The sequence below is a fragment of the Amphiura filiformis genome, chromosome 5 (assembly GCF_039555335.1).
Source record: "Amphiura filiformis chromosome 5, Afil_fr2py, whole genome shotgun sequence".
NCBI classification, from domain to species: Eukaryota; Metazoa; Echinodermata; class Ophiuroidea; order Amphilepidida; family Amphiuridae; genus Amphiura; species Amphiura filiformis.
Window position 1 is genome coordinate 74,964,089 of NC_092632.1, and position 12,779 is coordinate 74,976,867.

Here is a 12,779-nt window from a genome sequence, read left to right on the forward strand (position 1 = left end):
TCTTTTCTTCTTTTCTATCTTGACTTTTGTTTCCCCTGTGTTGAATATTTGATGTGCCGATTCAAGACACTGGGGATTTTTTGTATGCTCCAGTTTTCAAAGGCCACTCCAATGGTGCCTTTTCAAAACTAGCTGGTGCCCTTTCAAAACTAGCTAGTGCCCTTTCAAAACTCGCTGGTGCCCTTTCACAACTAGCTGATGCCTTTTCAAAACTAGCTGGTGCCCTTTCAAAACTCGCTGGTGCCCTTTCACAACTAGCTGGTGCCTTTTCAAAACTAGCTGGTGCCTTTTCAAAACTAGCTGGTAGGGGATGTAAGAAGGTTGAATAGGTTGGGTAAGGTCTTGATTCCCCCTACTAAAGAGGGAAAAAACCTTCAAATTTCTTGATTACTCAATACACAAAATTTAGGGTTAGGATAAGGTTTAGGGTTAGGGTTAGGATATGGATTAGTATTAGGGTTAGGATAAGGATTAGGATAAGGGTTAGGATAAGGATTAGGATAAGGGTTAGGATAAGGATTAGGATAAGGGTTTGGATAAGGATTAGGATAAGGGTTAGGATAAGGATTAGGATAAGGGTTAGGATTAGGATAAGGGTTAGGATAAGGATTAGGATAAGGGTTAGGATAAGGGTTAGGATAAGGGTTAGGCTTTCTTACACAAAATATTAAATGAAGGGTCAACATACTTCTCTGAATTCCGTGAACTAAGGTGGAGGAGGGAGTCTTTGTACATGCCACTATTCAGTATCTATACACAATAAGATTGAGGATCCTGTTCAAACACTGATCATGCAATTACAATACAATTTGCCAACTGGTCTAAATAAAATATTGTCAACTGAGCATCAATTGACCTGTTCCCATACAACCTGCCTGGCACACTTCTTATCTAACTTAAATATTTTATTTCAGTCCAACGTCCACTTCTATGAAACTCAATACACAGCATCAATCCATTTCAGCTATATGACATAATAATTAATATAATTTATATATATGATACATTTAAAAAAAAAAATTCTTTTTTTATTATAAAATACAAAGTTATAATATAAATCTTGATTGAATACGGTGGATTTGATAAGAAAACTATTTTGTCTAACAATGTCTTTCTTTCTGTATTCTGCATTGACAAGTGCACAAGGTTCAGTTGCTGTTTACCATCTCAAGGATCCATTTTAGTGTAATTTATCTTTAACCACCTTTACAATGATCCAATGAAGTGACATCGGACCATTTTGTTTTTGGTTTGTTTTATATAAAATTATTTTCCAAAATAGTTTCACAAAAATAAGCACTCCAAATTTTATTTGTGTTTTCTAAATTTTGCCCATAAGCTAAATTCTTTAATCAAATCATGAAAATATTACCAACTTCTGAAGTTATTCAGGGTGTTGAACTCCAAATATATATATCAACACTATGGCATGTGGTACACATTGAGAATTGTATGATGGCCCAATTTTTGTGCATAATAAAGATGATTTGTAAGTGAAATTTGAACAAGCGACATTCTTGGTATAAAATACAATTGACATCTAATAACACACACATATCACTGAAACTTGAATATTTCTCAACAATACGACTATATCTATACTAAAATGCAGTAAACCTTTGACGAGCGCGTATTGTAAGGATACATCGCATATTTACTGCGTTGCACGCACTTGTCTCTGATTGGCTGCTAAGGCGATTAACGGTTGCTGAGTGGAAATTTATGAATGAACTGTGCGCCGTACGCGTTGTTAGCGCCGAATTTGCAACATCACGGAAGTCGCGCTCGTCTAAGGTTTGCTGCATTTGAGTATAGATTCTTTTCTCCTAAAAGGTTTGAGGCAAGAATTTGAAGGGTTATTGCAATAAGGTCCCTTCTGCGATAGCTGCCAGGTGTCATAATATGTACAATATAGAATGCAGAAACTGTCAAGTCTATAAGGCAGCTATAGTAGATATGACCTCCTTGCACTAGCCCATCGAATTTAAGAAAGACTTTGGTATTGTAAAATGCATTGCCTAATCTAATGTCAGAAACGCTCTGTGAATTGCCTCACTTACAGCTATTAGCTCTTATCAGGTTTTTGTAATAGCTGGTAATTCCTATAATGAAACAATTATACCAAGACAGATACTTTAAAAGGGATCATTGGAAACTACTGATCCTTTCCAAACACATAAGAAATATCATGTACACACTGCCTAATTTGCGTTATTCCACAACCACACACATCAATTTTGAATGTAATCTCAAAAACGTTCATACCACACACAAAAATCTTTCTCGATGACAAAAACTTGAGACATTGTTAGACAAAAATAATTTTGAAATAAAACCCACCTTGGCATAAAATCACATAAAAATCTCAAGCAATTTATCAATATATATATTCATATCTGATGTACACAAAATATTATCAGCCATAACAATCTCATCTCTAATACAAAGTTTGTTATATAACAAAATATGTGCACCCAAATAGACATCAATAATCATGATTATCAGAATTGTGAGTGCCCAAAGTTCAGTATTATTATATAGGCCACAAGACTTTGTATTCGGCAATGAGATTGATTGGCTGATAGCAAAATCTATAGCAATTAAGAAGCCAAGTGTCCAAGTATGTCATTGATCAACACTTCAGGGCTAAAGATCGGAAAGCGACTGGACTCCTCTCGGTATCCGCGTGGGACCTGGAAGAGATTCGCGGGGATGTTGTCGCGGAACTGGAAATCCTGGAAAGTGACACGAGCAGTGATGGTCGGCAGAACTGGTATGTCTGTTGACAAAAAACAAATTGATTTGTTAACAGTCAATATTTGTAAACCAAAGATTGAAAATGTATTAAGACGATATCTAAGGAGAAACATCATCTTTTCACTAGGATCCACAACATGCTTATCTATCAGGACAAAGTTCTTTAACCCAATACATTTGTACATTCATTGAATGACCTTGGGTACAAAAACTCATACTCTGCAACTTGAGGTCAAATTTTGCAGTACCGGTATGATTGTATTATTGAGGTTGTTGAACAATGCCATTGGGATGAGGCTATTGTGGTCCATAGTGTTTGGATGACCCTACTGACAAATTGATGGGTATAGATTCTCCTACCTTTCACCTGTGAAGTCATGGACCCTTTTATGCCACATTTGAACTTATGTGAAAATATCAATTACACTACAAATACAAAAACAACATTTTACTTACATTCACACAACATGTCATTCAATAGAGGCTGTCAGCCTTTCGCCATCTTGTGGGTACAAATGATCTGTGTGTTCATGCATCGGACACTGTGCGCAGGGCGCAGCTTGCCATGCAGCTGTTATCTCGCATCAACGCGTGATTTTGCTGTTCATGTATGAAGATCAAAAGACCATCACAGCGTGTACCCACAAGATGGCGGCATATGACGTCACACTGATTACCTCTATTATGTAAATATTGGTTAATTTCTGAAAGACACTTGTTTCCTTTTGGATAATCATGCATCATAGTGTATCCTGATCTTATTCAGTTCAGTTCAATAGCCACTATAATAGCTCTTTTTTTTTGGCATGTAGGCCTACTTGTTAGGACAAGAATTGACCAACATTGCTGTTTTGCAAGAGGAATGGAGCATATAATTCTCTTGATCTTCAAAAGATTTTATAGTTCTAAGTTACAGCCAAAAAGTGTCAGATACAGTTACCTCATGCATGTGACTGGTTGAGCTGCAAGTGTAAATTTAAAATCCTAGAATCTCTACTCTAGAAATTCCTAGAATCGCCAGGAATTCCTACAATCTCTAGGAATTCCTACAATCCCTACAATGAGTCAAAATTCTTCCCATGTTAAAAAGAGACTTTCTAAAAATGCCAGTAACTGATGCTCATTTAAGTGTTACTTTAATATGGTAGACCTAATATGTATGACAAATAACAACCCACAAGCTACCCTGGTTAATTTATTCAGCACACTGTTTCTAATATATTATCATCATCTGGGCAAACAAGCTTGACTACATCACGCTTTTCATCTAAAATATTGACTTACACAATTTCACTATATTCCACTGAATCTGTATGAGGATATTCCAGTTAAAATCCACCCCCCCTAAATTCATACTGGGTTTCCTGAATTAGTGACTCCATTAGATATCTACCCCCCTGTGGGTGATTCCATAGGGGTGCATGGATTTTAACTGGAATAGCCTACTCCTATAGTAACTTACCAACTTTAATTGGAAAGCCTGGTGGCAGTTTCATTTGTACAAATTCTCTTAGCTTGTTGAAATGTCTGACAGGTGTAAGCACCTCCAGCAGGTTTAACAGATCCTGAACATCCATAGGAAAATCCTCGCTCTGATGTAAACAAAACATATAAGACGGCATCAGACAGGTAGCAGACAGCTAATCAATGGTTTCGGCATATTTACATCTGGGCTGAGGTGCTTTTCTACAAATTTCAGCAATATTTTCAGACTTACTCTTTTTCCTGGCAAAAGCATATTTTGCTGCTTGTGCAATAGAGGCCCTGCATGCTTTTATCGATTGGCTCCAAACAAAGGATTTGAACTGGTGTCCTTCACCGTAATCATGACGCAGTGCAGTCCATTCACTCAAATGTTGTCATCAACCTATTCGATGTAGTGCATTTGTTATGTGTGTGAGATGAACTGTCGCGGCAGATTGCAATCATGCTTTTGTTGAATGCATTTGAGAAGTCTGCCATTTGCTATTTGATACATTATATGCACAACCTCTATATGCTTGTGCATGGTATGTCGGGTTCATTTCAAGTTTGGTAGTGATGTCAATGCTCTTTCGCGGTCGCGTCACAAGAATGCTGACAAGCCACCACTGTTCATGTGCATGCACTCTGCGCAATTAACATGCATGATTCAATACTATGACCAGCGAAATGCGCACCTACGTCGCTACCAAACTTGAGGCGAACAAAAGTATAACAGATATGAATTTAATATGTGTTCCGCTTTCATTATTTCAAAGAGTACCAACTCAAATTCCTCCATATGTAACGCTACATGGTATAGCCACCATATATTGGTTAGTTGCTAATGGAGGGCAAATCGTGTGCCTCCTGTGTTTTTCGACAAGAGCTTGAGCCTTACAAAGGTTTTGGCAAAACGTGTTACATGCAGAATGCAAACAACCAAAAGCTATGAATCAAAGTTTACCAAGTGCATAGTAAAATTATCTGGAGGTGCCAGAAGAGGGTAAGTGCAATAGCTGCCCTTTGAACATCTGGCAATTTACACACAGTATATTGTACTCATCTACACATGGCAGCTATTGAACTTGCCTACTTCTGGCACTGAACAGTCGATTTGTACTACTCCATGAGTGTCACGCAAACATGGTGGAGTTTGTACTCTTTGGTTCTACCTCATTAGTCTTCTGTCATCTCTCCCCCCTTCATCTCTGTGGAAGCAGCACATCATGAACAAAAAGCTGTATGGTAACCTACCCAAGCTGTATGGTGACCTACCCAAGCTGTATGGTGACCTACCCAAGCTGTATGGTGACCTACCCAAGCTGTATGGTAACCTACCCAAGCTTTCAGAGAAGATCAGAGTGGAGGACACACTTCGCTGGGCATGCATACAGAAGCATACATGAACCTGAGGCCAAGTTGATCCACTAGACATTAAATCATGGAAACAGAACCCTGGTAGACCCCCTCTAACATACGAGGGGGTATCCAAAAGTTTTTGACATCGCTCAGAAGTGAAGGAGCTATATCGATGAAATTTTGTCAGTGTAATTACTGGTCCTTATGTACATTATGGTCCAAAAATGGTCTCATAAGTATGTTTACTTTCTTTACAGGTGGCGCTAGATGGGCAGTAGGCGCATAACCTTTTCATGATAAGATCCTCCACTTTCTTGAATTTCTTCACTGTGGCCGCATCATCCGTAAATGATGGACATCCACTTGTTGGCTCATCTGTGAGGGACATGTGGCCAGTTTGGAAATTCCTTTTTCAAAAAGCAACAGTGCCATATGATGGGCAATCATCACCGTAGATAGCTTTCATTTCATCATAGATTTTCGGAGCATTGTAGGCCTAACCCTTCAAATGCAGGAACTTAATCACGCTGCGTGCCTCAATTTTCACCATCTTACAGGTTATGCGCCCTACTGCCCATCTAGCGCCACCTGTAACGAAAGTAAACATACTTATGAGACCATTTTTTGACCATAATGTACATAAGGACCAGTGATTACATAGATACCCCCTCGTACATGGATGTATCCAGGACACTGGACTGGATATTATGGATTTGGGAACAGCCAATGCTGTTGTAGTTCAAGGGCACCACTCATCTTAAGGTGGCTGTGTACTCTCAGACATGCATGTAGTAAAAGTGCAATAACTTTGTAATTATTTGCGCAAGACATATAAAAGTATATATTTTTATAAAGGCAAGACATCAATAAATCTTAATATAAATACAGATTTGGGGTAAAAACAACAATTATGAAGAAAATCACAAAAAAGTGAGTTATTGGCAATATTTGTTAGGTACATCATAACAAAAAAACACTCTTTCCAAAATATTTTATTTTGTTTTTAGCTCAATCTTGAGGCTCCATTCCAAAAACGTTTTTTTTATTTTTTTGATATTGGCCTTAGTTTTTGAGATATTGACCATATAAGGCATCAAATTGAACCTTTTAAAATTCACAAACGCCTATTTGCACAAAATTATGCCTAAAATCGGAAAAAGACCAAAATATAAAAAATGAGAAAACCGTTTCTTGAGTCGATCATGCTTTTACGATGATCATATTTGCTTACCTATAGATGCTGTATTTATTGAGTTATCGTGTACCTAAATCGTCATTTTACCGAGAAAATGAACATTGAAATAATGGCCGTTAAAGTTTAAAGTGGTCACATTTTGCCCTTTCATCGAATCTCACAGGAGAATGCGGCAGTTTTCGCTTTTTCTACCTTATATTATGTGAACATCGGGTAAATCCACAGCCCGTTGAGAAGTTTGAGCGAAATCCATTCATAACTTGATATTCAAATCGAGAAAAAGAACTTGAAAAAACCCACATTTTATCAGCTAAAATGGAGCCATTTGACCACTTGAAATTAGTGTTTCCAAAGGATGCACCACGCATGCAGATAAGCGTCGGCGTATGCGAAGCGTATCTGTGCGTTAACAAATTGCGCGATGCGTTGTTATGCCGCGTGTCACCCCCGCTGATACAACAAAGATTTTTCTCTTTTAAAATTGCAAACACGAATGAAATAGTGAAATAAAATCCATAAAATAGCGCAGTTGGAGTTTATAAATCTGGATTTTCTTTCCTTGTATTTATAAAAAACATAACAAAGTAACAAATATCAAAAAAGCTCAATTTTGCGAAAGAAACAACGTCTTGAGTACACAGCCGCGTTAAGCAAGTAAGCAAGTGTATAACTGGCAAATACAAGTATGTTTGATAGGTCCTTCTTTATAACAGTATAGCATGTGAAAATAAGTGGACCCCCAGGGTTTTTTTTCTCGATCAGCCAACACAATACATTTGATCTATTGGAAACATTGAATCCAAAACATGAGGGAAAAGAAGTACCTTCCGACGGCTTCATATCCCAGCGATAATGAAGTTGACTTACCAATGCTACAGTAGCTTTGAACATCTTCCTGGTTTCCTTGCACACTTGTTGTCTACCTAAACATGGAGCCCTGAGGTGGACAAAAAGAAGAAGAAAATCCTGTGTGAAATCGACAAATTTATTAAAATTGAATCCTTATTTTGACGATTGTTTTTTTGATTAACTAGGTTAGTCTGTAAGGGACACATGCTTTTTTGCTTGGGTCAATGAAAAATTTATGCAAAATACACAGGCCAGCCTATTAAAAACATGCTGGTCGTTATAAATAAAAGGAAGTCAAAATAGCAAGAAATAGAAAGTTATGAAAGTATACAAGTTACCCTGTGCTTAATCCCAATTAATATTACTGAATACAAAAACACAACACTTTATGAAACCCTTATTATATGATGATATTTTATATTATTATTTATTCTGATAAAGCTATTAAAATTGTCTAATACTGCTCAAATTTTCACATACAGATCTATTAAGTACTATTACGTATTTTGGACCAGAAAGTTTGCAAAATGTTTATCGCATACAGATCTATACGTACAATAGAGTTGAGATGAGATACTTGGTATCTTAAAACATATTTTATGTCCATGTTCTTTAAACTGCTTTAACTTTATTTAAAAGTACAAAACAAACAGACATACAAACAAATAAGCAGACAGATCAACAATCAATCAAATTAAGAAAATAATCCTGAAGTTGCACCGATGGCTTTTAAACTACTACTGCGACATATCTTCTCTGTACAAATATCTTTGAATAGTACTACAAGCAGATTCTGCCATATTTGCCTTGGTGAAGGGCAATGCTCTGCACACAGAGTGATATGATACACTCGGCAATATGCACCAAGCAATCACTGTATATTCTGTCTCAGCAGTCATATTGGGCTGTTCCATTTAAAATCTACACTACCCCTATGGAAGATTTTGGAAATATCTACCGCAGGGGGAGTATGAATTTCAAATGGAATTAGCAAAATAACCAACTCTATTTGAAACTCACTCTCCCTCTGTGGAAGATTCAGGTTGAATCTTTCTCAGGGGATGTATGAAATTCAAATGGAGCTGCCTAATGTGTTCATTCCATTTGAAATTCATACTCCCCTTGTAGAAGATATGTCCAAAATCTTCCACAGGGGTGGTGTGTATTTTAAATGGAACAGCCTATTGATCTCAAGTTCAATTTCACATCGGCATTTTATATATGTATATACATTTCAGTTGCAATTGGGAATGCAAGCATAACTGAAATCATAATATTGAGATAGCTGGGAAATGTATATCGCATACCACACAGTAATTAATTTCAAATGTTGACATACCTTTTTGCCGAAATTTTGTACAGAATACAGAATCAATGAAATATTTTGTGCATGCATTTGATTTGTTTTGTTTCCATACAATTGCTTTTGTTTATTAGCCCTACATCTTTATGTGTTATCAAATTAGTCATCAACCCTACATTTATTACTTGTCTCGGGCTATGTATCTTACCTCTTTAACGTACATAAAATGATGCTACTTATCGAACATCATCTCACACAATCAAAGCAGGATACCAGATCATTTCATGCCACATAATATGTTTCTATTACAAAAATATATTCAACATTCAACGTATATATCTGAATGTGTAAATTTGATTTTAAAATCACTGTCATATTAATCAACGTACAGCAAAAATGATAACACTCTTGAATTCAAATTTTTTACCAACCCCTTTGTATCTCATGATTTTTGGAACACACTATAAAGTACATAAACAGCGACTTGTTATTTTAAAGGAGTATTTCGTGATCCTAGCATCCTCTTTTTATGACATTTTTCAGTACATATCCACTAAAAAAAGCCTATTCCCAAAATTTCAGTTGATTCCGATTTTGTGTTTGCGAGTTATGCATGATTATGTGTATTACACTGCTCCATAGACAATGCATTGTAATTTCGTTCTGGTGCACCAGAACGAAATTCAAATTTCACGATAACTTTGCAAAACGAATTAATCTGCAAGAAATATTTTGTACATAAACATTATGTAGCCAGAGGTTTCCAGTGATATAAAAATCTCAACTTTTTTGAGAAAGTGGGGGATGAGGCTGTGGATCATTTAAATGCCCCTTTAAGGTAAGAGCTAAAAATATTGGCAACACAATTGTGAATTTTTGTATGCATTGATTGATTGTAAAATGCTAGCTAACTAAAACCTGCTACTTCATTTATAAAGTCAAAGAGCCGATATATATTTTTCGCCCTCTCAGATGTATATTCAAGTATATTAATTGATGTACGAGAGTCGGCAATCCACTTTGTGCTTTAAACATACATGTTTTTGTAACACTTTAAGAGAATTAGTGCCCACTTCTAGAAGTTTTTTATTAAGTTTTTATTAACACTTATTTAGCAATCACTACTGTTCATACTGCTCATAACACAGTGATCTAAATGAAACAGAGCTTTATCAGTTCTAGTTAGTAGGTTATATGGTATTCCAATCTTAAAGGTTTAATTACTTAGTCAACTAACAAATTCAACATTTTAATTTTCTTGAATAACATTCTGGTGAAATTGAAGTGAAGATATATTATAATAAACAAAATATAAGATTCTTTTCATGTTAGACTGGTGGGGTGAATTTTCCAAATGCCAAGAGTACTCTTCATTCTGGCCATAATCAGACCTTTACCCTTCCTACAACTGATTTTTGGAGACTATATTTTAAACAAATTTCATAGAAAGTTCATAATTTGGGGTATATTTGTGACCCGGCAGCACAAACGAGCCGTAAATTCCCTAAATTGTATTCTGAGTTATGGTGTAAAATGTGTACGAAGGTCGTATTCATCGGTCACTTAAGCTGGCGCGACATCTGTCTTATTTTGATAGTCACAACACCAATCAATAATCCTATTCTGGTCTTTGTTTGCTTTTGCTAAATCCTTTTCAAGTGGTGGGTTATTTGTATAGGTATGCATAACCAACAATTAACAATGAGCGAACCTTCTTAAACCTCGTTGACTTGGGGATGATTTGAAATGACCGCCAATTATGACTGTTTGATATTTATTGACAGCAATGTGGAAAAAGAGACACACAAAAAAACGAAAAAAAGCTATAATTTTGTTGAAGGAGCAAAGTTTAACTAACCATAACTCCGCTTTACTGGATATCGCTTGAAGTCAAATGATATACCATTTTTAAGTTTATGATGTTTATTTTTTAAACACGAAATAAAACAAAATTGACCGGGGGAGGAATTTACGGCTCATTCGCCGTGGACGGTCACATTTGTCTAAAATGTTTCCATTTTTGGCCCAATTTTGCTATTTTTAAACAGACAAAGCAAACCTTTTGCCAATTTATGGAGAAGGGGGGAGGGCTTAGAGAGGGGGAGTGCACCCTGCACCACTGGCTACAGGCTTGCTAGCTTGTGACTGTATACCACCAATTCATTCCAGTGTAATATAAAAGCGCATATTGCATATTTTATATTAAATATATAAACGGAACCAACAGTTCAGTATCTCATTAAAATTTCCATAAGCATCCCATCACAACCAATAATGACCAGGCCTATTCATTGAATATGAAAGTTAACTATAACAGGTGCATATATCATGTTCCAAGTATTGCAATATCACAATCACAAATTACACTGTATTCCAAGAAATGTCATGCAAAATTTATCACAATATGAATTTATTTTTGAAGGGCGAAAATAAAACTGGTATAAACACAACATAAATTAACTGAGCACTGCCTTGCATTATGGCTTTGTTTTGAGTTTTATGTCATGCTAATGTACACTTCAAGGTTTTCAAAATTATGTGACCAAATTCAATTTAATTTTTGATACCCATGTATAGAAAAGATTCTCATCATGCATCATGGTAATTAATCATCTTTTATCGCTTCATCAAATGCTTCTATCAATTCATGACTTGTCCTGGCAGGTAGATAAAAAAAAATCACATTAATGGCCAATAAGTGACATGAATAAAACGACTAACCTTGGGACAATGTTTGCTATTTTAAGATACTGTATAATACTATAATTTTGACATTTTCAAGCTGCGAACAGCCTGAGCATAGCAACAACAGCTAAATATAGCATACAATTTATAAGATCATTACTTTTCACAATTTCTATAATTATTACTGTTTTAGATACTTTTTGTTAATTTATTGAATTGTTGGTCGTCATTTAAGACATCACTGCTAAGGAAACAATAAATTATTATTTGGGGACATTTATTAGAATCAAATTATTGCATGTATTATCAAGATCTTGAGCTTGGGCCGTTTGAAGCCAAAACAAAAATGTCTTAATTTGATTTTTATATTACAAACTAACCCACCTGCTGAATGTAGAACACAATATCTATTACAATTAATTTGGAATGATTGCCGAGTTTGTTATCACATCATCAGTATGAATCAACAACCAAACAAAAACAAACAAACAGAAACCATTCAAAAACATCCTTGAATATGTCCTCACTTGATGGGCCTCCTACGCATTACCTTAAAAGCTGTTTATCAACTGGAAATTATAAGCAGTGTCCTTCATCAACATTACGAAGGTAGCTATTGATTCAAACCTGCTAAAACTGCCGCTTTTGGCTTCATAATGCTTTCATTTTGTACTCACATTTACTTCAATACAAATTACTTTCAGCACACTGTCACAAGCTTGAACAGATTACTATAATGTGATGTAATTATAGGGTTGTCATAAAGGACATGTGCACTCTCTGTGTTTATTATCGCATCCTCATCCCTCATAAAATAACCATACAAGTTTTCATTGAATCACATTGTAGGATTTCTTTATATAATTACCATTTGTTGATTCATATGTAAATGTATGAGATGAAAAATATATTGATTTGATTTGATTTGATTACCTTATGGAAACATTTTTTTCCAGATTAGCAAATGATTACTAACAAGTATAATAATTTTCATCGATTACCAATACGGTAAAATACATGTAGGAACTGCTGAACTGAAATATATTTTTACTTCGAAATTTTCGTTAGCATTCATTTGTACAGAAACAATTTATTTGTCAATTTTATAAAATCTGGATCGGTCGAGCCTGTAGAATATGGTTTTCTTTTTTTGTTGCCTTACAGATA

At 35.6% G+C, this 12,779-nt stretch overlaps 1 protein-coding gene across 1 annotated transcript in view; it reads right to left on the minus strand.

Annotated features, from left to right (window-relative positions):
- Positions 1–74: 74 nt before the first annotated feature.
- The window catches only part of LOC140153704 (ankyrin repeat domain-containing protein 13C-like), a 69,927-nt gene continuing 57,222 nt past the window's right edge, over positions 75–12,779 (minus strand). Inside the window, exons 9-11 of the mRNA XM_072176528.1 lie at positions 7,643–7,712; positions 4,220–4,349; positions 75–2,779 (exon numbers count right to left, since the gene is read on the minus strand). Coding sequence (XP_072032629.1) covers positions 2,601–2,779; positions 4,220–4,349; positions 7,643–7,712 — 379 coding nt within the window. The 3' untranslated portion in view covers positions 75–2,600. The remainder of the gene's footprint in view (positions 2,780–4,219; positions 4,350–7,642; positions 7,713–12,779) is intronic.